This window comes from Bos grunniens, chromosome 8 (genome assembly GCF_055505025.1).
Source record: "Bos grunniens cultivar Pamir isolate PY7600 chromosome 8, Bosgru_T2T1.0, whole genome shotgun sequence".
In the NCBI taxonomy this organism is placed as follows: Eukaryota; Metazoa; Chordata; class Mammalia; order Artiodactyla; family Bovidae; genus Bos; species Bos grunniens.
Window position 1 is genome coordinate 69,102,193 of NC_141172.1, and position 25,774 is coordinate 69,127,966.

The 25,774-nt window shown below is 49.8% G+C and overlaps 1 protein-coding gene and 1 pseudogene across 2 annotated transcripts; one reads left to right on the forward strand and one right to left on the reverse strand.

The window, feature by feature from the left end:
- Window positions 1-658: 658 nt before the first annotated feature.
- Window positions 659-24,192, reverse strand: LOC147367340 (liprin-alpha-1-like). Of its 2 annotated transcripts, XR_015170027.1 has the most exons (11): window positions 23,993-24,192; window positions 21,938-22,084; window positions 20,411-20,545; window positions 19,132-19,215; window positions 17,194-17,417; window positions 15,147-15,378; window positions 10,827-10,978; window positions 9,804-9,979; window positions 7,740-8,517; window positions 1,090-1,170; window positions 659-978 (listed from the first exon to the last, which is right to left on the reverse strand). XR_015170027.1 is itself a non-coding variant. In XM_086416289.1 (9 exons), the coding sequence occupies exons 1-9, from the start codon at window positions 24,116-24,118 to the stop codon at window positions 8,456-8,458; spliced, it is 1,338 nt and encodes a 445-aa protein (XP_086272415.1). In that variant the 5' UTR covers window positions 24,119-24,192; the 3' UTR covers window positions 7,348-8,455. The 2 variants fall into 2 exon arrangements, 1 of the variants encoding a protein (XP_086272415.1); XM_086416289.1 differs by lacking the exons at window positions 659-978; window positions 1,090-1,170 and having other exon boundaries at window positions 7,348-8,517.
- Window positions 19,277-20,252, forward strand: LOC147367341 (uncharacterized; annotated as a pseudogene).
- Window positions 24,193-25,774: the final 1,582 nt, after the last annotated feature.

The following is a 25,774-nucleotide window of genomic DNA, read 5'->3' on the forward strand; positions in this document are numbered from 1 at the left end:
AAATAACTGTGAGCCTGAGTCAGGCTCCACCTGCTCCTCAGGGCAGGTACATCTGGGAGATCATGTCTCCTCACCAGGGTTCCTCTCCAGAGTGGACACACCGAGTGTGGGGACTGAGCTGTGTCCTGAGTCTGCACTCGAGAAATGAGGAGCTGGCCGGCCCTGAGCTCCTGGCAGCAATCCACGTTTCCACCAGATTCGTTTTAATTTTTCCAACTAGGAGGACCCTCTTACAGGACTTTCAAGGTCTTCCCACGTGGAGGAAACTTGGATGAGCACGATACGACTTGGTGTGACCTGGCGGATGTACAGACTCTTAAAACCCTGAGAGCCCAGGGTCTACAGCTCCCATAAAGGAATCTGCCGAATAGGACAGGCCTGACAAGTCAAATGCGGGAAAAACAATGCAGCCTGGGGGCTAAGCCTTTTCTTTCACTTTCTTGACATTTATATTTACATTTCTTTTAATACATTTTCAAAAACTTCCTTTCTTTTTACACTTTTCACATTTTCAAAAGTCCCTTTTTCATGTTTTCAAAAACTTCCATTTCTGTATTACACTGCCACTGCAGCCCAGCTGTTACAAAAATAATCTGTATGAAGTATTCATCATCTATCTTTTAACAACACAACTGCCGCAAATGAAAAGCTGTCATGGTTTTGAATGCTAGAACTTTATTTAAGCAGGAACAGAGGAGATCTGTATACAAAACCCCGCAAGGGACACAAACGGGGGCGGGGGGGGGGGCGAACTCTCCCTAGGGAAGGAGGGAGGTGCACTGTTCTGGACGTGGGAGGGGCTAGGGGCCTGTCAGGGACATGATCTCCTGGATCTCCAGGCGCAGCTTCAGCCGATGCGGCGGGTTGCTGATGCTGATCTCACGCTGGATCTCCGTGTGACAGGGCAGACATGATGACGCCGCTCTTCACGTTGGCTCGGCAAGCAGCCACCTACCAGGCCGGCATCCCGACCCAGAGCTGGGTACGGGAGACAGGAGGCAGGAGGTTATGCGTGGCTGTGGAGGGACTGATGCACCGGCCACAGGTGCGGGCGCGGGTGTGGGTGGAGGTGAGGGGGCGCATACACACCTCCAGCCAGACCACAACTGTTGGCCCGTCCCACTGTGCAAAGGCACGCCTTGTCTCCCGGCTTCCTCCAGCAACTCATGCCTACAAGTAAGGAAACATTCAAAATTCAAGAATCACTACTACACACGGGTATAAAACAAGTTAACCTAAGTATTTATTCTCTTTATAAATTTGAAAAGTGAAATAGTGTGCATCTCATCATTTTCCTTTAATCTTCTAAACCATCTACTTAATGAGAGTTCAGACATATTACAAAGAACACCTGAGTCATGAAATGCTGAATGAGTTCCCGCAATTCCTTATAGAATCACCTCCTTCCCGATGAAAGAGTTATCGCCAACCTTAAAGGATTCAGAAGTCTGCACATCCAAGGGAGGAGGGTAGTCAAGGAAAAACATCCACTCTTCCCTTTCTAAACAGTGAGGACAGATACGTAGAAGAGGAAACCACACTGGGGTCTGAGCAGAGGAACCTGTCCCTGAGAGAGCTTCAGGGATACACAGCATTTCACAACAGACACACAAAGAGCAGCGCAGACTTTCAACACAGAACACTCTAACACAGCAAGCAAGGAGAGGGCTGGATGGGGGCTGTTTCTATCCTGCACTGCTGTTCAGCTAATTAGCCATGTGCTAAATTAAGATACTGGTCATTCTTTTTTGACTAGGCCGCTGTGTGGCTTGCGGGACCCTAGTTCTCCAACCAGGGATCAAACCCCAGGCCCCATGTAGTGGAAGTGCAGAGTCCTAGCTATTGCACTGCTAGGGAATTCCCTAAAGATACACAGTGGCTTTTCAATACACTCAAATGGCATTAGACTTTACTTAAGATTGTGAAGTCTATGTATGGTTAAAGCTCGAACTGTTTCACATCAAATTTCAAGTAACTGTTCCTTTAAGTCAACCTTAGGTTTCCTAGAATAGTAAATATTCTATTTTCTAGGAATAATTATACCAGAAAACACAACAGGTATCTTAATAGCTCAAGAAGTGAAAGTGAAAGTGAATTCACTCAGTCGTGCCCAAGTTTTTGCAACCCCATGGACTGTAGCCTAGCAGGCTCCTCCACCCATGGAATTTTCCAGGCAAGAGTACTAGAGTGGGTTAGTTACCATTTCCTTCTCCAGGGGATCTTGGATCTCCCAGGGATCAAACCCAGGTTTGCCACATTGGTAAAGGCAGATGCTTTACCGTCTGAGCTACCAGGGAAGCCCCTTAATAGCTCAGGGAGAGGTTTTAAAAAAGGCAAACTTTTTAAATTCCCATATCCCAGGGGAACAAGGCATGTATCACGTGCCTGGAGTTCGCGTCCCAACCACAAGCACCATCCAGAAGCAAATGGAAGACTCGCTTGGCTTCTGCTGGGGTTTATTTCCTTCCTCGGCTATAAGATATTGCATCACTCTGCTGTCACTGGCTCACTCTCATCTGAAACCTAGCTTTACAGAGACAGCTTCAGAGATGAGCCTGGGGGGCTGCCTGCTCTGTGGAACGCTGTGATGACCCTGCTCGGGCCACCCTGCGGGGCTACTTAGCTCAGACCTCCTCTGCCCCCTCGAGGGTCAAATTTGCGACCCCAAGTACAATTCGTTAAAACACTTGCTTAGCAGTAAACTGACGTGGCATGCTTCCTTGCCTTAAAATTAGAGTCACAGGAGAAAGACATTCGGAAATACGGTGAATTCTATGGGGAACAGACATGCCCGAGAGAGGGCCACACCATCTGTGGATGACAACAGGCACTTTAAAGCAGGACATGAGCACCACGGTCAAGCTGTCTTTCCTAACAAGATGGCTGTGTGAGCTTCTTCCCATCAAATGCTACACACGTGGCACCACCCAGACAACAGGTGTGGCCTTGTTTTCCGAGACTGACCGTCCGCACAGCCCAGCACCTCCTACGAGGGTTCGCTGGGCTCCCCTTCACCAACACCATGCCCCACTCCTGTAGCGCTGCTCAGCTCAGAGCCTGGAGTTGGGGACGAGCCCCACGGGGAGGCTTCAGGACACACACAGCTCAGCACACCTGCTGACTCGGCTTCCCCTGCGAGCTGGCGCGTGACAGTGTCCACCAAGGGGAAGAGGAAAGACAGCATTTAGAGCAGGAGGTACGTGATGCCTGAGGGGAGTCCCTGCACACCCAGGACACTGCAATGACCAACAGGGATGCGGACGGTCCCGCGGCCTCGGCCTCCCCTCCTCACAGAGTGCATCCAGCACCTGGTGACCCCGCAGTTCTCTCCCTGGGAGTTTCCATGCAACGTGAAAATCTGAGATTCACCAACCCTCAAAAATGCTCTGAAAGTGGATGCATTGGCTGTGTACATTTAGCAATTAAAAATACTTTTGAGACAAATTGGGGCTTAATAGAAAGAAAATAGTTTTGAGAAACAAACTGATTTTCACATCTATAATGCCACAAATGTTAAACTATATTTAAGTGATATTTTTTCTGGAATACTAAAACATTTTTTCACGTTTTATAGATAAGGCATTTTCCCTGAGTCAATGTTGTCTCTGATTGACAGACAGAACTGAGATTACCCACTGTGGTCAGAAAATCCTCGTACTTTGAATTGTTCTCTATGAAGCCACCAGAACATCCTAGAATTTGCCACGCATAGCAACAGACCAAAGAACAACCCACTTGTGCATGCGCGCACACACACACACACAGAGTTAGACATCCACCTTAACACCAGATCCAGAGAAACCTGCCTACCAGAAAACACACACATGCACACACACACCCCTAGACACAGGCACCAAATCCACTGGGATTCCTTTAAAATTATCCTTCCATCACTTTCAAGAGGCACAGGGCTCCTGAAACTGACAACGAGGAGCGCAGGCTCCTTACTTGCGGGCGTCCCTCATGTCCTCGTGGCTGGCCATGCACAGCACCCCGTCTGCAGCCAGTCCAGCCGAAGGCACCGCAGAGAGGTGGGGGTCAAGGTTTCACATTTGATGGTGGTCTTGTCATCTCATACCTCTTCCTGTAAAGCTGGCAGCTGAGGGAATGAGGTAAGTGTAAAACTGGGTAACAATAGACTGTGTCGAATATGTGAATCTGGAGCTCTGTGAATCTGGAGGTCTCAGGAGAGACTGGCAGCTAGCTGGTCACGTGGAGTAGCTGCCCCCATGACAGCATTTCTGTCATCGAATGTGCCGGTGCTGCTCTACTGTGACCACCCCGCCCCCCCATCCAGGTGGCAGGGACCCCCACGTGACAGCCCCCAGGCTCGCTCTCTCCAGCTCATCCACCCTCTAAAACTTTCCCCAGACCCTCAGTAGGAGTGGGCGCTGCTGCGGGTGTGAGCGTGTGTGTCCTCGTGCCCCATGTGACGTTGCACGACTAACCGCAGTCTGTGTTTGCACACTTCCTCCCGCGCTCATGGGACCATGCAGCGTGGCGGGAACGCAGAGGCTGGATTCTGCTACAGTCAGAACCTACTCCTGCTGAGCTTCGGGGTGAGTACAGGCCGGCCTGGTCCCGCAGGGGCATGGAGGCCACACCCTAGGAGTGGAGGGTCAGCGGGTCTCCGGAGGTCGGCCCGGGAGAGCCCTCAGCAGCAGAGAACATGACCTTGGCACCTGGCTGCCGCCGGAGTAGTCAGAGCACGGCCCGAGTCTCCCTCGCATCCGTGCACACAGGTGTGTCTCCCATAGCTGCAGTGCTGCTGGCCACGCCCTGCGTGCACATTCTCAGAGGGAACAGGGCCCAGAGCATCAGGGTTCACAAGGCTGCCCTGCCCTGGGCCTCTCCGTCTGGAGGCCAGTGTTTAACACTGAAGTGCACCGGCATCTGGGTGTTGGCTGCCGCTGAGGGGCCACGGTCCCTTGCAGGTGCTGCTCTGGGTGGTCCTCTGGTGGGTCCGGCCCGGGAGGCCAGCCCTGCTCGAGCCGCTCTGAGAGCAGGAGGCTGTCTGCTCTGTCCTGTTCACGGCTCAGCTGGAAAGCTAGATTGGGTTTTAAGTTTTTTTACCAGCAGCTTTTAGCTATATGTCAGAATAAAGTCAGCCACAGAGTTCTCTCCTTGATCTGCTTGGTCCTTCGTGTTTCTCTGGATTCTCAAAGCAGCTGAAGCCCAGAATGGGGTGGGGGGGGTGTCTGAAGGGGCAGGGACTCGGGCACCAGTTGCCATCCCAGGACTGACTTGTCTGTTTCCAGTTTACCTGCACTAATTCTGCAGGTGACTATACAGTGTCCAGAATATGACAAAGACTACATTTTGAACTCAATGCAATCGTTAATCTGTTAATACTTGTATATGGACCCTAAGATATTTTATTACAGAGTTTTTAATTAGTGAAAAATTCATGAATACCATAGAGGAAATATTTTAAAATTTAATGTTTCTTATATTTATGTAAACTTATGACTTCATTTATATATTTACTTTTTCTTGTATATCTGGGCTATGAATCTCCTTTCAGATCAGTTCATGTTCTGATACCTGATTTTAGTCTTTCAAATGTATGTACTGTAATGCTTGTCTGTATAAATCCTATGAAGAAATATAGGGCTTTTGTAAATGATGCATTTATTGTAATTATTCTTGTTTAATTTTTAAATGCTAAACCATGAGAGAAGGGGTTTTACTGCGATTGTAAAATCATCATGACACGGTGTGCATTATCCTTCCAGAATGTAACCAAGCTGTCCAACAATCACTCTGAAATGAGCGAACTTAATTTCAACCAATTGTTGTATTTTAACGACTGACCTAAACTGTACTTTTTTTCTAGGAAGAAATGCTTTTTGTCTGCAGTGTGAAGCGATTTAAAAGTACTGGGTGTTAAATGTGAGCTTCTAATGAAATTTGGGCTGAAAGGATGACTAGAAGACGACTATGAAAATCTCTCCGGTAACCTAGTCTCTGTGGCCCTGGATCCCTCGCCTCCGGTGAGACTCTTCGAGGATCAACCGCGGTGCCCTGCACCCGCTGTGGAGCCATCGAGCTGAACAGTGAGGGCGCCACATCCCGGACAGACAGACAGCAAGTGCGGCTCTGACAAAGGCCTTATTTTTCTTATGTAAATCATCTTTTTACATGTTTGTAAACATGTTTAAAGAATGGACCTAGGCGTACATTTTTAGATTTTGATGACATAGCCATTTTGGATAGTATAAGTAGCAAATGTAACTTTTACTTTCTCAGCAGCACATTAAAAAAGCTAGTAAGAGGTGCGTTCAGATCATGGTGCCTTATGCAGCTGATATCTCGGTAGACAGAGACAGCATGTCTCTCTACATGTGGGTTCTGCCTTTAATTTCCTTGTACAATTCATTGTTACCATTCTGTTTTTCTATTAATCTTTTGTGATCTTCCTGAATATGTGACAAAGTATGTACAGTCTACTTTTGAACTATTTTTATCACAGTATTATTTATTGCTTTCTTTCAATAAAGTCAGAGCTTCCCTGGTGGCTCAGAGGATAAAGCGTCTGCCTGCAATGCCGGAGACCCGTGTTCGATCCCTGGGTTGGGAAGATCCCCTGGAGAAGGAAATGGCAACCCACTCCAGCATTCTTGCCTGGAGAATCCCATGGACAGAGGAGCCTGGTGGGCTACAGTCCACAGGGTCGCAAAGAGTCAGACACGACTGAGCGACTTCACTGCACTCACTGCTTCAATAAAGTACTGGAGCAAAATTTCCTGCTGCCAATAAAGAGTGCCGAGGGTAAGCTGTACTCTCAATGAGAACAGACCAGAGCTGGTAATGGGAGCCCGTGTCATCACACGGACATTCTGTTAAGAGAAACGGATGGATACAATGGAAAGGCTAGAAGGCAGAAGTATAGGTGTCCCCAAAGGACGACCTACTAGGTGTTCGTACCCTTGGCTCCAGAGACAAGAGGCTTCATCACTTCAGCATCTTCGGGGACAAGGCCCCTCTGCTGCTGAGGCGTGGGCAGCGGGCCGAGGGTGGGAACAAAGAGCAGGTGTCAAGGCTCACCGTGGATCCCAGGGCGGGGTGGCCGAGGGCAACCCTGACGCGGACCCGAATGATGCACTAGCGAGTGTGCGTGTGCATGCTTGTGTGTGGGAGCTTTTTATGTTATTTTAGTCAAGTCTTTATTATTCATATATGCATAGAGACAAGAATGTAACAAAGGGAGGTGGGAGGGAGATTCAAGAGGGAGGGGACATATGTACACCTATGGCTAATTCATGTTGATGTATGGCAAGAAATCAAATCTATATTGCACAGAATTATGCTTCAGAAAAAAAGAACATAGCAAGGTGGTCAGGAAAGTATGAAAAAAAGATTTCTCATATTTATAATCACAACTCTGCGTACATCTGGGAGCAGGCTGCCCACCATCATCACACCTTCCCGCCAGCATCAGACGTTTACCCCCAGCATCAGGCCATAGTCCAGCATCAGACCCTCCCCAAGCATCAGGCCCTCCCCAGCATCAGGCCGTCCTCCAGCATCAGGCCCTAGTCCAGGATCAGGACCTCCCCCAGCATCAGGCCCTAGTCCAAGATCAGGACCTCCCCCAGCATCAGGCCCTAGTCCAGCATCAGGCCCTCCCCCAGCATCAGGCGTGGCAGCCCCACTTGTCTGACACTCCTGAGCACACTTAGGCAGCCCCAGAACAGCAGGACAATAGCTCTTGCAGGAGGTGCATCTTTAGCAATCACCTGCGGAGCAGCAGTAGCAGCTGGGGTCTGTTTCAGGCCGAGGAGAGGCAAAGAAAAGGCACTTTGTGCCGAGGCAGCAGTGGGTGTGGGCACGTATCAAAGCTCTGCTTCCTCCCCGAGGGGGCTTTGCTCTCCAGCTCTCTCACGTGGTCACTTGAGGGCCCCAGGGCTGTGTCCTTCCAGATTCACGGTCTCCTTAATATCTCAAGCCCAAGTCCTGAGTTGCATCCCAGTCCGGTGTGGCAGAGGGCTGGGAACACATAAGCTCAAGGGCTGAAAGGATCCCAGGGGAACAGTCGGGCCCCAGTGGGTGGCAGAGCAGGGGATGAGGGTGGCCGCCCACAGAGGGCCCCGCAGCAGCACTGGAAGGAGAGCAGGGGTGCCTTAGCTCACTCGGGGACGTTGCCCGGCCTCAGCGCCCAGATGTTACTGCCAGCAGCTCTGGGGATGCAGAAAGCCCGGCGAGTGACACCACTCCACTCGGGCCGTGCACTCACACGGTGGGCACTGCCTACCATGGCCTCAGTTTTCATTCCGGTTCCAACTGTCCCTCCAAGGGCTCCTCTTCCGAATGGCACATTTTCTTGATGTGGGTGAACGCGTCCCTGCTTGTTTCTGTCAGCACTGTTGTCGGTCATCGTGTGTTTTCCTCTTTACAATCTGTGCTTGCTGCTCTTCCAGTTTAACTTAGGAGCAGCCCTTATTTTCTGCATTTCCTAGTTGTCAGCGTTCACTGGGGCTTTCCAGGTGGTTCTAGCGGTAAAGATCCTGCCTGCCACTGCAAGAGATAACGAGAGATGTGGGTTCGATCCCCCTGGAGGAGGGCATGGCAACCCACTCCAGTCTTCTTGCCTGGAGAATCCCATGGACAGAGGAGCTAGTGGGCTACAGTCCCTGGGGTCACAGAGAGTCAGACACGACTGAAGCAGTTCAGCACACACTCAGGTTTTAGTTCAGTCGCTCAGTTGTGTCCGACTCTTTGCCACTCCGCGGACTGCAGCACTCCAGGCTTTCCTGTAATTCACTATCTCCTGGAGTTTGCTCAAACTCATGTCCATCGAATCAGCGATGCCATAGAACCATCTCATTCCTGTTGCATCCACCAGAGAGGTGGCTGGGGCTCGGCAAAGTGCATGGTCCCACTGCATGGGTGTGAACCTGCCCTCACCACTCCCTAACCGCATGACCATCACTGTCTCCTCCTCTGTAAATCGGGAGGTGGCAGCACCTGTTTGGTAAGGGGCACACACAGCATCTGGTATATAATCAATGCACCATCCATCTCAGCGTTATATTTAGTAATAATAAGGATAGCATTTAATAATCTGCCCCTGTTTCTCTCTTCTCACTTAACTGTAGTCCAGACCACATCTGTTTTACTTACCCCTATAAATCCCACACCCAGCACAAACAAGACACTCAACAAATCTCTGGCTGAAGAGGCAGGAACATATCCTGTTCTTAAGGAGATGAAGCCGAGTGAGATGGGGGCCTGATGATAACACTGTGTGATGAGGAGACGCCAGGAGGACCTGCGTGGCTGTGGGATGGAGTAGGGGGCATGGGCAGAACCCGTGATGAGCTCCTGGGGATGGGGAAAGTGGCAGGAAGGAGAGGTGCTGTTCCTTGTGGGGTGTCCACAGATTTTACCTCACCCCTCACTGATGAGCACTTAGGCCATTTCCAAACACTTGTCACTGTTCTGGAGGAAACAATCATTGCCCAGCTCCTACTCATTCGTAGAGTATGTTTCTAGCACTGCAGTATAAACATCTGCAATATTCATTCCATGCTCTGTTCATCCACCCATCTGGCCAGCCATCTGTTCATCCATCCATCCACTCACTAATCCATCCATCCTTTAACTCTTAATTCTTCCATCCATCCACACATCAGTTCATCAACTGATCCGATCATCTCGGACCCTAAAGAAGACAGATGCCTCGTCTGCTCCTCCCAGGAGGACACCCAGCGTGAGTGACAGGGGCCTCATGGGGACAGCGGGAGAGACACAGAAGGGACATGCATGCAGACCCTCCTCCCTCTGAACGGTGAAGCACCCACCTGGTCCTAGCACCTCCTTGCCGGGGTGTCCAGGCCGGCCCTTCTCCTTCTTGCCAAACAAACGGCCGATGGAGGACTTGATGCCCTTCTTCTTTGGGGCTTTCTGCAGCAAGTCCTGGCTGCTGCTGCTGCTGCTGCTGGGGTTGCCCCCGGGGCCGTCCTGAGAGCCTGTCGAGCTTTGGGGAGAGAAAATAACCTTTAACCGGCACCCTTGTGCAAACACACACCCCTCCACAAGACCTACTGATAGAACTGGCCACCCAGCAACACCCGCGCCTCAACCTCGCAGCAGACAGTGGAGTCTCCTTCACCAACCACACTCCACACGAGCAATGCAGGCTTCCGGCCACAAACAATGGCCCCGGGAAGCTGAGATTCTCTGCCTGGAGCTCTCCCCTGAGGAGGGCTTCACTCCAGACGAGCTGGTGCAGAGGGCTCTCCAACCCTCCCTCAGGGTCGCTGCTCGGCAGGTGATGACCCTCCCAGAGAAGGCGAGCTCCCCTGCTCTGGGCAGTTCCCCCCGCTTCCCGCAGGGTGACCATCCCCGGCCGTGGCAGGAGAGTGACGGTCACTGTGCAGGGCTGCTGGTCAGGTGACCACACGTGCCCTCCATCGAGTGCTGCCTGGCTCACAACGGGAGCTCAGCAGGTGGGGGTCTGAATGAGGACAGGGTCAGTCACAGGAGGTGACAGACAGTCTCCTGAGAGGAGACCCCTGAGAAAAAGGGAGGGACCCTCAAGAGCAAATCCAAGAGGCACGGAGCCGTAACCATCAGGAATGCACCCAGGCCGGGCAGAGCTCTAGCAAGAGCAGGAAGAAATCTCCCACAGGAGTCAATACGTAGAGACGGATGTTTTCTAAAATCACTGAGGTCACTGAGCTCTTCTACCCCAGCACCTGAAGTTCACCACTAAACACAGGCACTGAATCCAGTGGGATTCCTTTACAATCATCCCTGCAACTCTTTGAAGACAAGAGGCGCAGGGCTCCTGAGACTGACGACGAGGCGCGCAGGCCCCTTACTTGTGGGCGTCCCTGATGTCCTTGTAGCTGGCTCTGTGCGGTGACCCCCTGTCCAGCCGGTCTAGCCGAAGGAACCGCAGCAAGGCGGGGGTCGAGGCTTCACATTTGATGGCGGTCTTGTCATCTTCTACCTCTTCCGGTAAAGGTGGCAGCTGAGGGAGTGAGGTAAGTGTGAAATTGGCTAACGATAGACTGTGTCGAAAAAGGCAATCACACAGGCTTTACATTATAACCAGAAACTTATTTGAAAACATAGTAGCGATGCTATCCACCAAGTACAAAAAAATGTGTTGTTCTAGCTTAATGCCATCTTAAAGGACTGTCTTGTTCAAGAGAAGCGGGGCCGTGGGGCAGCAAGAACACCCTACTGAGTGCACAGATCCTGGCCTGGAGCCTCCCTGCAGCCTGGCTCCACTCTCCCTTGAATCCAGCGACCAGATGGCCCTGCCAGGCAGGACAGCGGAGCCACGCCAGCACCGTGAACCCTGCATGGCATGAACTACCCTGATGAAAGGACTGTGTTCATCGCCAGATGCCACTCAGGAGAACCACTAGCAACAGTAAGAAACCTCTCAGCAAAGCCGTCCAGACCTTTCTGTTTGAAGGAGAAAAGGAAACAGCTTGTACCACCACCCAAGATCATGTTTAGTGATGATGCAGGTTACTGAACCTATGAAAACAAGTGAAGTATAGAAAAGGTACCTAACCCCTGCATGCGAACACCACGTGTCTGGCTTGTCTTTCTCAGAAACATACAGACTGGGGGCTACACACTGAAGTGCTTACACGCAGTTGGAGTGTAATTTGCTCACTGTGGTTTACATAAAGTAAACTGCTGCTGCTAAGTCACTTCAGTCGTGTCCGACTCTGTGTGACCCCATAGACGGCAGCCCACCAGGCTCCCCCGTCCCTGGGATTCTCCAGGCAAGAACATTGGAGTGGGTTGCCATTTCCTTCTCCAATGCATGAAAGTGAAAAGTGAAAGTGAAGTCGCTCAGTCGTGTCCGGCTCGTAGCGACCCCATGGACTGCAGCCTACCAGGCTCCTCCGTCCTAGGTCTTCACTAAGAACTGATTTGTTTCAACCTAGAGGGGTGGGATGGGGAGGGAGACGGGAGGGAGGTTCAAAAGGGAAGGGATGTATGTGTACCTATGGATGGTTCATGTTGAGGTTTGACAGAAAAGAACAAAGTTTTCCACTGTGTTCCCCAGTTTTCCGCTGGTCCTGGGTCTGAAGACAGGAAAGACAGTGGTGGCAACAGTGTGGGGAACAGATTAACCCCTCTGGGGTCCAGACAGGTCTCCTTTATACATTTGCTACTGGGTGTGCGAGCCTGGGCACGGTGCCCGGCCTCTCTAAGCCTTAGTGTCCATGTCTGCTGAATGGGGATAACAGCAGCCTGGACCTCACCTGGGTGTCTGTGGGATTAGATGACAGACTCGGAAAGCATTTGACACGGTGCCTGGCGCACAGAGTCTCCTGCACACTGCTACCCACCATCATTAAATTGGCTTCTTCCAAATCTAACATCTATGGCTCTGAGTCAGTCATTTGTTTTAAAAAAACTCTAAGCGGAGATTCCATGGTAGTCTAGACATTAGGACTTGGCACTTTCACTGCCGGGACACCGGTCTGATCCCTGGTTGGGGAACTAAGATCCCATAAGCTGTGCAGCATGGCCAAAAAAATAAGTAAAGAAAATTTTAAAAATAATAAATAATACTATGTCTACTATAAATAAGCATGAGATGATTAGAAGGCAAACAAGTGGGATATAGGCAAACTGTTACAATCGTCCCAACGAATGACCTATTTCCAACAGAACCATCAACATATTTTAAGTGGTGGGTGAGTTTCATTACTTCCATTAAAATGTCAGTTCTTCACCAGTACATAACCACACAGTGTTCATTCACATAAAATGATAAGGACTCTCTAATACTTCACAGAGAAACAAAGGCATGCTAAATTACTAAATAGTTTACCTTTCAACAGTGCTTCCTTAAATCACTAGGCTGATAGATGCATGCAAAGAAAGGAAGAGAAACCAGATGTATTGTGACTTGGAAGCTAAAACTTCAAGAATCGGCATAGGCAAACACAGTATAGCCAAAACGATGGCAAACATAGAAGTGAGATGAAGATTTAGACAACGTGTAACTAGAAACAGAACATTTTTTTTGACCACAGAAGTGAAATAAGCTATTCAAGATTTACTAGAGAAACACTATAAATTATTACTCAGGAAGATACAGTTCTATTACAACATCATGATTTATTAAAGCACAGCATTCTCTACAATAAAGGGCCTTAACAGTTGTCTATTCTCAGCCAAACTTCTCTATAAGTTAGTTTCTCTTAATAAAAAAGATGTTATACTTTAAAATAGTGATTTAACTGATGAGGAAGTTACCATAATACCTATTTTAACACTGAACAAATCTAACCACCTATTGGATATTAATGTAAAATGCTTACCTAGAATTTGATGTAAAATTTCTCAAAATAAATTTATTAAAGTAGGTTCCCTGTGAAAATATGTAAGAATGGAAGCTAGCATAATAGCAGGTGCAGTCTTTACATTTTATTCACCATAGAAGATAGTTTTTTAAAGAGTCTAGTAGAAACATTAACTGTGCAAAAGCTGATGAGATTTATAGCCTTAAATACAAGCACCAAAATAGAAAGGATATTGTGTCAAAAGTCCATTAATTCTACACTTAAGAAGATCATTTCTATAGGTAAGGATAATCTCATTTATGAATTACACATGATATGTAGTTGAGGATCCATCTACATTATGCTTGTAAATGCATAGTGATAGGCTAATTCAAACTTACTGCTCTGGGGGGAAAACACCATTTAATGAGACATGAAGACAAAGCACAAACCCGACTAAGTGCACCCACAACACTGCTATGACCAGAGCAGGTGGGAGGACGGGGAAGGGGAGATGGATGGGTAAACTACAGCCTGGGGGGCGAGGGGGGCAGTGGTGGGAAGCTGGGGTCTGGATTGACAACCACTAAGCAGACAACAGGATGAGCCAGGAAATCAAAACCAATGATGAAAGCAGACACACCGTCAGAGAACTCCAACAACAGGACAAAATATACAGAACTGTTCTTTTACAAATACTCGGAAGGAAATCAAGCATGAAACCACAGAGAAATCGTCAAAGAATTTTAAATATCAACTACTTAGCCAAAGATGCAAATTAGAAAAACAGTGTCTCCAAAGACCACAAAATGGACTAGTTACCACTTCACATGCCGCTAAAATGATTCACAGTTAATTTAATTATATGCTGACTAACAATGCAGCTAACATGAAATGGGTGGTAACAACAAAAAAAGGGATAATACAAGTGCAGTGACAAAGCAGAGTGCTGTAAACATGATTTCACGGGGTAAACAGCAATGCACTCACAAAACCTAAGCTAAACATGGAAGAAAGCTGGAACACGTGCTTTAGAGCTGCACACTCTGTCACCAAAAGCCCTAGGTCGTCATCCTGTTTTCAGACTCGGAAGAGTGAAGAAGCCCGACCTCTTCCCTGGGGCCCTGGGGCACCGGGCTTTTAACCTGGTTTCACACGCAGAGCTGGCCTGAGCGTGCGGCCAGGCCCATCAGCAAGACCAGTGTAGATTCTTGGTTTGGTTCCCGCCGCATGCCCTGCACCCTGCAGCCAGGCATCCCCAGTGGGAAATGTGCCGCCCGGTTTCCACGTGCCGTGAGAGCTGCCTACGGTTACTCTCACGAAGCGGTCTGCTCCCTGAGAACAGCAACTTCCTGCAGCTGCTGTGTCCAGCACAGGCCAGGCCCAGCGATACAGAGGCAGGCTCTGGCTGAGTTCATGATGACGTGCTAAGCCTGTGGTCCAAATATCAAGACTAATTTGTCGCTGTGCGATTATGGAATGGTGGTCCAAATATCAAGACTAATTTGTCGCTGTGCGATTATGGAATGATTTTGCTCAGTTGTGTCCGACTCTTTGCGACCCCATGGACAGTGGCCTACCAGGCTCCGCGGTCCATGGGATTTTCCAGGCAAGAATACTGGAGTGGGCTGCCATTTCCTTCTCCAGGGCATCTTCCCAACCCAGGGATCGAACCCGGGTCTCCTGCATTGCAGACAGATGTTTTACCGTCTGAGCCACTAGGGAAGCCCGATGAAAGACTAGGCAGTTTTAAAAATCTTAGACCTCTGAGCGTAGCAAATGTACCTGACTTTCTTCTGGGTAAAAAGAGAAAAAACAAACAAACAAAAGAAAAGTAGTGTGCTCGGGGAGGGACGCGGCAGGGAGGAGGCCGACACATACCAGAGTCATGATGCCCAGCTTGTCTACCTTCCGCGCCAGGCTGTGCCGTCTCCTTCGGGGCTTGGAGCGCCCTCTGCTGGGCGGGCAGGAGCCGGCATGCAAGGAGGTGGCATTCAGGTTGAGGGAGTTCAAGGATTTAAAACGACGAAGGTTGCTTGAGCTCCCCGTGCCCACCCTGCTCTCAATCCCCTCGGCCCGCTGCTCCGTGTTCTCCTTCTTTTCTTGGATCAACCTAAAATAGAAGAAAATCATCACCTGCCTTTGTCAGCAGAGGAATGTGTCTGGACAACAAATTTGGGCTTGCATTCTGTGTCACGATTAGCAAATTCCACGAACAGTTGCTCAATTAACATCTCAGCAAAAAGGTTCAACTTTCCCTCTTTGGAATAGTCTCAAACTTAGAATAATTTATCATTGAGTCTTACAAAGTGGCCCCTGATCATTCACGTTTGATTTGACCTATTTACTCTACCATTCTGATGGGGTCTGGGTGGCGACTCTCTCCGTGTAAGGAGATACCTGAAGTTGACAACCTTTACCTTCCCTGCTCTCAGGGCAGAGATGCACGTCAGTGCCTCAAGTCTTTTCCATTGGGAATCAGGAACTCTGTATAACCAAAACAGCGATTCACGAGCAAGCTAGAGTTTCTAAACACGAGTCTCCAGACCAGATGAAGTGCTGAGGTGATCTTTTAATTTTTTTTCTAAGGTTGTATATGTACAAACGCATCACTTGAAGTTCTCCACCAGCTTTGTGTGAGTTTCTGGATTCATGTCAATGTGCTGCATTAACCTAGAATTCAGTTACTGCTCTTCTCCCCTAATGTGTCGTGGATGATTTTATATACAGGTTAAATACATGATTATGCAAATAAAATGCTTTTCAAATTAAAATACAAGATCCTTACAGGTAGTAAACTCTCCAGTTTCACTTCTACTTATACATCTTGAAAGTTTTTCAGTGTTGACAAGTTGATGGACAGAATTTACCATTTACATCAAGTCAACTTGTTGCATAAGGAAAAATCACTTTTACCTGACAACTTGCTGTAAAAATAAAAATATTAATATATAACCATTCCAAATTTCCTATGGGGATGCAAAAGATAGTCTTTCTGAGCTTGTCTGTGCTCAAACACGGCCCATAAAGCAGTCTGTCTCGGCGTCAAAAGTGCAGGTAGCACATCTGTGTTTGCTGGTTGTGGCGTTCACCCCTGCCTTTTGCCCGAGCCCCCCGCACTCGACCGGCAGGAACGGGCACCTCGGCCAGGGCTGACGGGACGAGAACAATCTGAGCAGCAGCTCTGCCAGGCCCTGTGCAGGGCCACCGCCTGCGGCCACTCTGAACGTGGACTCGGGACAGGAGGCACAGGTGCGCGGGTGTGGCACCAGGCAGGCCTCGGGGCCCCCAGCCACCCGGCTGCACCCAGACCCAAGGCCCCCTGCTCACCACGAGGTGGGCCTTTGGGTTCTATCCTGTTTTGTAAACTGTTAGAACTGCCAAGAGTCTGTCTAAAGAAAACATTTTATATATACTGATGAGATGAGAAAAACTCAAACACATGTCCTGAGAGTGACATACAGTAACATATCACTATCTTACAACAAGCCAATCTTCACACTGTATTAAGTTAAAAAGGAAATGCAGATCTGAGTGGGAATTTGCCAACCCCAGAACCCCAGCTTTTCTGTTCCAGGTGGCTTTTCACCAGAACGTGGGAGGCTCCGAGGGACACATGAGGACGAACCCTCAGTGCCAGAGGGTGCACGGGCCGCAGGGGACACCACCTCGGCACCTCACCCACCTTGGGGCCCCGAGCTGAGGGGGGGACACCCCACAACGACCCCCCACACAGTGCTGACACCACCCGTTGGACAGAATGCCCTGGCTGACTGAGCTCTATAATCAAGGGCAATCTCAGAACGGAAACTTCTTGAAGCAGACCTGAAGTCAGTTTTCTTACTATGGAACACTCAGACTTCTCTAAGCAGAAGACAGCTCTTCAGAGAAATTGAGTTTCCGGGGAGTTGGGCTCAGGCGCACCCACCGGATCTCTTCGTTGATCTTGTCCAGCTGCTCCTGAATCATCACGGCCAGAGTCTCGGCATCAGCCTGCCCGCTGGGCGACAGCAGAGCGGCCGAGCTGAAGAGGGTGACCCCGTCGCCCTCGCCGTCAGACGTGCCCTCGTCACTCTCGAATGCCTGGGCCATGTTGGCTAGCACGCTGGCCTGCTGCCCGTGCTCCCGGTCCTGATCCTTCAGGGGCTGCACCTGGGCACGAGAGGACCACGTCTCGTCAGCGACATTCTGGGCAGCTCAAGTCTGTCAGGAACTGAACACAATTTTACATGGAAGCCCTGACTTTGGACAAATGGGCCATGCTTATGAGACACTGCCATCTCTTAAGCGAGCAGAACTGAAGAAACGGGCAGGAGGAGAATCCAGTTCCTAGATGGCCCGGTGACACTCAGGTCTTAGTGTGGACGGAAGGCAATCCTATGAGGTTATTCACAAGGGTGGGCTGATGGAGTCAGAGACAAAAACCGAAAATTAAAAAAATACATCCATGCTTCCGTCAGCCAGGCTGAAGGAAAATTAGAAAAAAATCCTTCAGCTCCGCAGCCGCTGGGTCCCCCTCAGCGGTCATCACTGGTACTAGTTCACCGGGAAGTGCCGTCCTCGCGGGTTCCCAGCCCTCCGTTTCCCAGGCTGGTCTGAACACGCACAGACAGGAGTGAGCAGGGGCAGCCAGGGGACGGGAGGGCCAGCCCCTCTGCGGCTCTCCTCTCGGGGCACAGGCCCTCGGGCTGTTCTGGGGATGGCCCCTCACACCGCGAGGGCGGCTCTGTCATCTGAGACGCACGGGAGAGTGCCTGCTGGGCCCCGTGCAGCCCTCCCGCTCTCACACCTCACACCCTTCTCTCCACAAGTCTCCCCCCACTGCCCCACTCTCACCCAGGTCCTGCCTTGATTTCCCAGACATGACCTCAAAGCAACCGAGGGGCAGCCACGAGGTGCTGGCCTGCCGGCTCCCTATCCCCCATGGCCAGTACCCTCGCCCTCTGTCTTTGTCACGACCCCTCCCCAGGGCTCGGCCACCCCTTTTTGAGCCCATGGAAATAAAACCTGTCACAGCTTCCCCAATAAGGCATCGGTATTCCAATATTTTTAAAGCAAAACAAAACTTGACTTTGAATTGGCTTAGTCATAAACAGCATCCCAATCTCAACAGCCTCTGAGTAGCGGTTCTGAAAGTAAGGAAGTGCATCCCTGATTGGGAGAACTTGACCTCTCTGCCTCAGCAGGGAGGGAGCCTCACTGCAGGTCTCATGATGGGAGTCAGAACCACAGCCCCCTGGGAGCCCGCGTGTGAGGCTCTGCAGTCAGCCCCAAGAACACAGGTATGGTGGGGACAGTACTGACACTTGAGGCTGGACCTGGGATCCCCACTCCATTTCCTGAATGGTCTGTATCACCGTGTGGCCAACCCTTCTGGGAAACCTCTCTCAGGACTCTCTGATGCGAGCCCCCACCATCGCCCATTCCTGACAGGCCTTCTGTCACAACGGAACTACGGTTCTCCTCCTGCATAGGAGCAGCCATCCCACACACACACACCATGTCTGGACCAGCAGTCGGGCATGTGGGACTCCAGCGACACGTCCGAGGCAAACACCTCCACACCTGGGCACCAATGAGCCTCGGGCTGGCATCCTGGGGTTTGTCTGAGGGGCACTCGTAAGGTCCAACTGTATCCCGAGCAGCTCCCCGGCCTGGCTGTTCAGAGCAACAAGCAGCCTCTTTGAACGTGGGGGCCCCCTGGCCCCAGCCTACGGGCGACCACATCTGGCCCTGCTCCCGAGGTTGGGTGCCTGGATCAGCAGACAGGGCTACACACACACACTCGATGGCAGAGACGGGAGTGGCGGCCCCTGCCCAAGCCGCGTCTCTGGCCCAGACGCGGCCTCCCCATCAGCACACGCACCCACAGCAGCTCCTTGTTCTTCTCCTCCAGTTGGGCCTCCATCTGGCGCAGCCTCTCCTTGATGTTACGGTGTCTCTCTTCCACCTGTTGGCCAAGAACAGCGTCAGCTCCTCTCGCAACGACCCTGTCCTGATGCAAGCGGGCTATGCTCTGTGCAGACCACTGGCCCCGGGTTCGTGGGGGGCATGCCCGCATGCCTGCTCAAACAGCCAGCGCGGCTTCGCGTGTGACACGTGGGTGACGGAGGGTGCTGGTGACCGGCTCGTGAGAGGAGACGTGCTCGTCCCCGCCCCGGGCCCCACACCCGCGGCCGCTGCACCCCCTCCTCAGACTGCCTGTGCTGAGCCAGAGCGGGCAGGGCAGTGGCAAGCACGGGACTCACAAGAACACACGTTCTACCTTCCTAAGCTGGGAGATAAGTTCCAACAGTTTAGCCTCCTTAGTGCCAGAGCTTCCGGAAGACCAAAGTTCAGACTACAAGGCCGACCCAGGACAGACAGCAGAGATGTCAGGGGAGAGAAGAAACCAACCCTTGAGAGGAAGATCACAGGCAGAAGGGTGCCCCCTGGCGGCTGTTAGTGACCCTGCTCTGGTTGGGTTTGCGAGCACCGGACACCACCGGCCTCCCGCGACTGGCCGGCCCCTCAGCCGCTCACTGAGCTCCGGGCAACGCTCCGGACAGCCGCGCCCGCACAGGCCCACCTCTCCATGCCCAGCCAGTACCGACCTACAGTGCGGGGCCACACCTTTCCCATCAGAGGGACGGGGTGGCTGGCTGGCTATGGGGACCATGCCCCCAGCAGCGCCACGTCTCCGGGACGCGGCCTCTCACTCGCGGGCTCCCGGGGACTGCAAGCTGGGAGTGGGGCCCCGGGTCTGCACCGTGCCCCGTTGTGACTTACTCAACAATGTATGAATAAAGACTTAAAACTGTGTTCATTACAGAGCTATTTTGGCCATCTCTTAAACGAGAATGGGATTTTTCTAGCTCTCTATCCTGCTAGGCTTTGAGTTGCTGACTGAACTCTGAGCAGCAGTGACTCGGAGCTGAAGTATCCTGGGGACACACAGAACACGGGGCAAAACTGGAGGGAAGTTAAGGGAACGATGACACGGGAGCGGGGACTGTCTGACACTCAGGGCGCGCTCCCATCGCAGCCGGGCAGCACGCCCCCCGCGTCTGCGCTCCTTTGTGGACTGAGCAGCACGGGGAGGGGCACGGCGGGACAGCATGGAACAGACCCTCCCCCGCCCGCCCCCCAGGGACCCAGAGCAGCACCTTGGAGAGCGCGGCCACCAGCTGAGCCAGCTCAGCCTCCACTTCAGGCAGCGTCTCCGCCCTCAGCAGCGTCTGCTGCAGCTTCTGCTCCTCCAGCTCCAGGTGCTCCTGCAATGGTCGGTTTTCATCCTCCTCCTACAAAGGGAGAGCAGAGCATCCAAACAGGCCAAGTGGTGTAGCCTCTGCTGTTTTTAGTAAGCTGAGACAAAACCTAAATGCACGTCTCTACTGGATTAGTTCTGTTTTGCGAGCTGCGTCACGGTAATTTTTCTCTCAGTGTTCCTGGGCTTGGTCTCAGTGGGCAGAACACCTCCTGCCAGAGTATTTGCTTTTCCTAAATGTCCCCAAAGAAGTCTTAAAAAAAAAAAAGTTCTTATATATTAAAGAAGATCAGTTATCTGTAGAAGCGTATTCATTCTTATTGACAAGTTAAGGGAATAAGGGTTCAGTACTGACCCTTCTTAAAACATCACCAGAATCATCATTTGAAGGGAACCCTACCGACCGCAGATGGCCACGGGCTTGTAAGCCAAAACATGGCTTTCATCTCCTCTGAACCAAAGATCTGATCAGAGTGTGCCTGGTGAAATGCCAGTCAACTAATATTTGTAAATGCACGATTATTCTTTTAACAGATCTTCTTACTCTGAAAAACTTTCAATGTAGAACATTTAGACAGATTCTTTTTTGAAAAGGAAAAAAAATTAAATTATCTATACGCTCGGGTTCCTGAGAGGTTAGCATTTGTTTCTAAGCAGCTTTCTTATGTTTTCTCTGTGTGTATTACTCTATGTATATACATAAACAATATGATATGCTTTAAAACCCTCAGAAAACAAAAGCATATGGTACGTAGTATTTTCTGATCTGCCTTTTACAGCCATTATTTTGTATATCGTAATGTTCTTAATTAGCATTCCACATCATAAATTTCAATGGCTTTCTAGTATTCTATTTTTGTGGTGGGGCCAATGATACACTTTGTCACACACCAGATTGACTCACTTTGTTTTGGAGAAGCCAGATTTGGTTTTCCTGGGTAAGTCCTGATTATCTGAGATGACATGGGAACAGGAGCGAGTAAAGCTCACCCAACCATAGGAAGTACCAACCCTAATCAGACTGGAGCTCTAACCCTGCCTTTTGACCCCAGTTCCCAGCAGGCAGCCAGCTGCCATGAAGTTCCCTGCTGCTCTCTGCTCTTTCAGGAAAAATGCTAACAAGCCAACAGATTCAAGTAAAACAAAAGCGTCAGGAGTGGAATTCCACAACATGGTTAAACCAAATCCCAAATCATTCAAACCTGTAAGTTGCAGTCACCCTCAATTTTTAAACATTGGATTTCCTTTCAGTACAGTTGATTTATCATGATGTACATCCACACTTTTGAACACAGTATTTTCGGGTCATAAGAACTTTACACTGGGACTTGATTTCCAACATGGGAGTCACATGAAAAGGTCTTTACCTTCCTTCTTCAGTATTCACTACTATAAAAGTCAGACACAGGTCAGTAAAGGCCATTACCTGTCGATGCAGAGAATCCTTATTTGCGATTTCCTTTTCAGGTTTATCATCAAGGTCATGCACAGAGGAGGCTTCGCGCTGTGCGGCGAGGTAGCGTTTCTCAAGTGTCGTGATTCTCTTCTCCACATCCTCCTTCTGGGCCATGGCCTACACCGGGCATTACAGAGGAGAAAAGTAAGTCATTATCGTGGAATACTCCAGCACACTTAAGAGTAAAAATGCTGGAGTAAATCCTAACTTTCAAATCAAACATAAAATTAGCATCCTCAAAATTAAACTCCTAGACATGGCAGTTTTCTTAGACGTGAGCAAAAATGCGCCTACCTCAAATGTCACATTTGCCACGATGGCACCCATCTGTCTTAATGTCTGTCTGGCCACTCGATTTACCAGGCTTCTTTTCTACATAATAAACCCAAACAGCAAACAAAAAGTACACTAAACTACCCTGTCATTGCAAGAATTCCAGGAGGGAAGGGATCTGGCATGAAATGAGGACCTCTGTCTCCTACACCATACAGGCGGGCTTGACCCAGAACACGGAGGGACCTTCAACAGATCCAACAGGGAGCTCTGAGGCTCATTTCCTCGGGTAAAAGTTGGAAAAAATCTCATGCAATTTCCTCAAAATTAAAGTAAGAGTATCAGTGAGTGGAAACAGAAGTCAAAGTGTAATACAACTGGAAGCAGCCTGCTCAAGCCTAGTTCTTCTAAAGCAGAGTTACACCACATGCCTGAAATGCTCACACCAGGACCAGAACTTGCTGCTGGTGCAACTCCCGCCTGCCAGCTCAAAATCCATTTCAGGTCCCTCCGTAGTCACTAAGTAACCAGTGTTGTCCTAACATTAAAAGTGAAAGGTCTTAAAAACGCTTTTTCCAGAATTCTCTACATATTAAACTCTGCCACCTAATCTCCTCCTATTGCCAGAGTAATGTGAACAGGTTATACAAATATGTGCAAATACTTCTGTTTTGAGTTCTCACACAGAATTACTCACACCAAGCTACTAAACAAGTACACCTGCTGGAACACATGTTGGAGGGGTTCTCTCTGAGACGGTCTCACAGTGGAGGGGTTGGGCAGGGTGGGCACTGTCTGCCTGTGTACAAAGGAAAGCTGAGGCTCACAGGAGGAGGCCTGAGCTCCCAGCACTCTTGTGTTTTCACAATGACTGTTAGGTAGTTTCTCATAAATCATGACACTCGCAGACATGACCACCAGAAACATCATGATTCTACATGGTTACACAGCACGGGCCTGAGGATCTGAGGGTGAGCAAAGGCCACTCGTCTTGTCTGACCGCCGGTGTCACTGTCACACATCCCTTCAAGGAGCAGAACCTCAGAAAACTAGAGAAGATGGCCAGGCAAGCTGCCTCAGCAGAGCCCACACAGCATGCTCCCATCTCTCCGAGAGAACGGGCTCCACAGACGTCACCAGACTCGCCTGAGTGAATCAGAAGGAAATTTCAGCATCATCGGGAATACATTCAACAGGCAGGTAGGGGGATGAACTGGGAGACTGGGGTTGACACATACACTACTGATACTGTGCATAAAGTCAACAGTGAGTAAGGGCCTACTGTACAGCACAGGGAGCTCTACTCAGTGCTCTGTGGTGAAGTTAATGGGTAGGAAATCTAAAAAAGAAGGAGATTTGTGTGTACATATATATATATATGATTGATTCACTTTGCTGTACAGCAGAAATTGACACAGCAGTGTAAAGCAACTATACAAATCAATGAATGAACGGATGAATGAATTTTTAAAAAGGAACACACTAGGCCCCCTAGAACTTGTAGGAATGAGCAGTCCACACCCAGGGTGCAGCACAGCGCTAGGGCTGCCCTTATGTTGGTCCACTGCAATGGACCGTCTGGACCAGGCCTCTTCTACCCCGAGACCTTGACGCAGAGGCAGGGAGGCCACCAGTCGTGGTCTCGCCAGAGCTCTGCTCTTGCTCACGCAGCCATCCCAAGGCTGAGACCACCGGGAGAACAAGGGACCCACATTCCACCTCAGGACGACAGACACGTCCACCGTCACTCACTTCTCGGACGTCCCGCTGTAGTTTCACGTTTACTTCCTCGGACTTGAGGAGATCCTTCCTGGCCATGTCCAAGTCCTCCTCCAGGTCTGTCACCTGCGCAGAGAGGGCTGCCAGGAGCTCCTTCATCTGGCTCTGATCTCGCAACTGGTTGTTTATGATTTCCTGGAGCTGGATCACCCGAGCCAGAGAGCCGTCACGGGTTCTCTAAGGGGGAAAGGAAGCCTTAGACAGCCTTGTTTTGGGAGGGAAGGAACACAGCACTTCCGGGCAACCGGTGAGGTCAAAACTGCCTTCTGTGCTCTGGAGCTCACACGACCCTCACAGTCGCACAGAACTACATGGTGCTTTGGTGACAGGTCCCAACAGCCCCGCACAGACTGGATGGTAAGACGAGAACCAGACAGAGAGTGAGACCGAGGACTTGCCTTTCCATTGGCACTTGGCATGTTTTCTTGCTTGGGATTTACATCAAGCACCCCATCCATCAGTATCTTTTCCGGGTTTTTCTTCTCTTTAAGAATCATCAGCTAAAACCAAAAGTTTGAATCAGAATAAAGAAATTAGTAAAGACAGCAAAACTCCATTTGGAAAAACTCAACTCAAAACTGAAAATACAGCATAAAAAGAAAATACATGGTGATGCTATCCATCCCAAAGAGAACCAGGTGATCAGAGTCAGAATTTGTCTTCTACTGGACAAAGGGGTACTTAAGAGATCCTGCAGCTCTGAGCCACAAGTCTAGTTTACTAGTCATTAAAATAACCCAAGTGGGAGGGTCCTCAATCAGAAAGATAAATAACATCTGACGTCCACTACAGCCTTCATACTTTTTTTAAATGAAAGGATACAAATGACAAACCCTTCACTGAAATTACACGATGACTGATCAAACTCCTCTCTTTGTGTGTGGCACCTAATTCTTCTTCTGACAAACTACACCTTTCAAGTGCGCCTCGTAATCGCTCTCAACTGAAATAAAAGGGGCCGAGTCACTGTGTGTTGAAGTGTGTATATACTTTAGTGCACTTCTTAGTGTACACTCACCCCAACACACGGCTGCTGTAACGGAAGACATTTAATGCATCTCATTGACCTTAATGTCAAGAAGTTCTGCTTATTAACAGCTTTAAATTCTAAGTTAGAGAGGAAAAAAAGTGTTCCTAAACTAATTCTATTACCTAGTTTTTAATTGCAAATTGATATACAGAATATAATAAATCTTGAGACATTTATGCCAACTAATACTTTTTACCTGGGGCTTCCCAGGTGGATCAGTGGTAAAGAGTCCGCCTGCCAATGTAAGAGGGCAGGTTCGATCCTTGGGTCGGGAAGATCCCCTGGAGTAGAAGATGGCCACCCACTCCAGTATTCTTGCCTGGGAAGTCCCAGGGAGAGAGGAGCGTGGTGGGCTATAGTCCACAGGGTCGCAAAGACTTGGACATGACTGAGCATGTACACAGGCAACACTTTTTAACCATATAAAATTCTGACTTCTTACAGAAAAAATGTATTTACAAGAATTCAAGAAGCTCAAAAGTCAACTAGTTACATAAATACATGCATCATCCACCTAACAAGGCAGCAAGTGTACAAATCCAGGACAGCCGGGTGGCTGGTACCTTCTCGTCCAGGGCCTTGTGGTGCTCAAACAGTGATTTCAGTGCCTTGAGCACCTCCACCTCGCTCTTCATGCCGGCTGGGGACCGCGCCTGCTGCTTGCCCATCGTCATCCGGAGTGATGGCACATATTGGGAAACCAGGCATTCCAGGTGTTCCAGCAG

What these genes read in the sequence shown, in the direction of transcription:
- LOC147367340 (XM_086416289.1), bottom strand. Translation starts at nt 24,118, where the DNA reads ATGAAGGAGCTCCTGGCAGCCCTCTCTGCGCAGGTGACAGACCTGGAG. An exon ending in TGGTGGCCGCGCTCTCCAAG is followed by an intron (nt 19,216 to 20,410) that starts GTGCTGCTCTGG and finishes CTTGGCCAACAG; the next exon opens with GTGGAAGAGAGACACCGTAA. An exon ending in CAAGGAGGTGCTAGGACCAG is followed by an intron (nt 8,518 to 9,803) that starts GTGGGTGCTTCA and finishes TATCTCTTGCAG; the next exon opens with TGGCAGGCAGGATCTTTACC.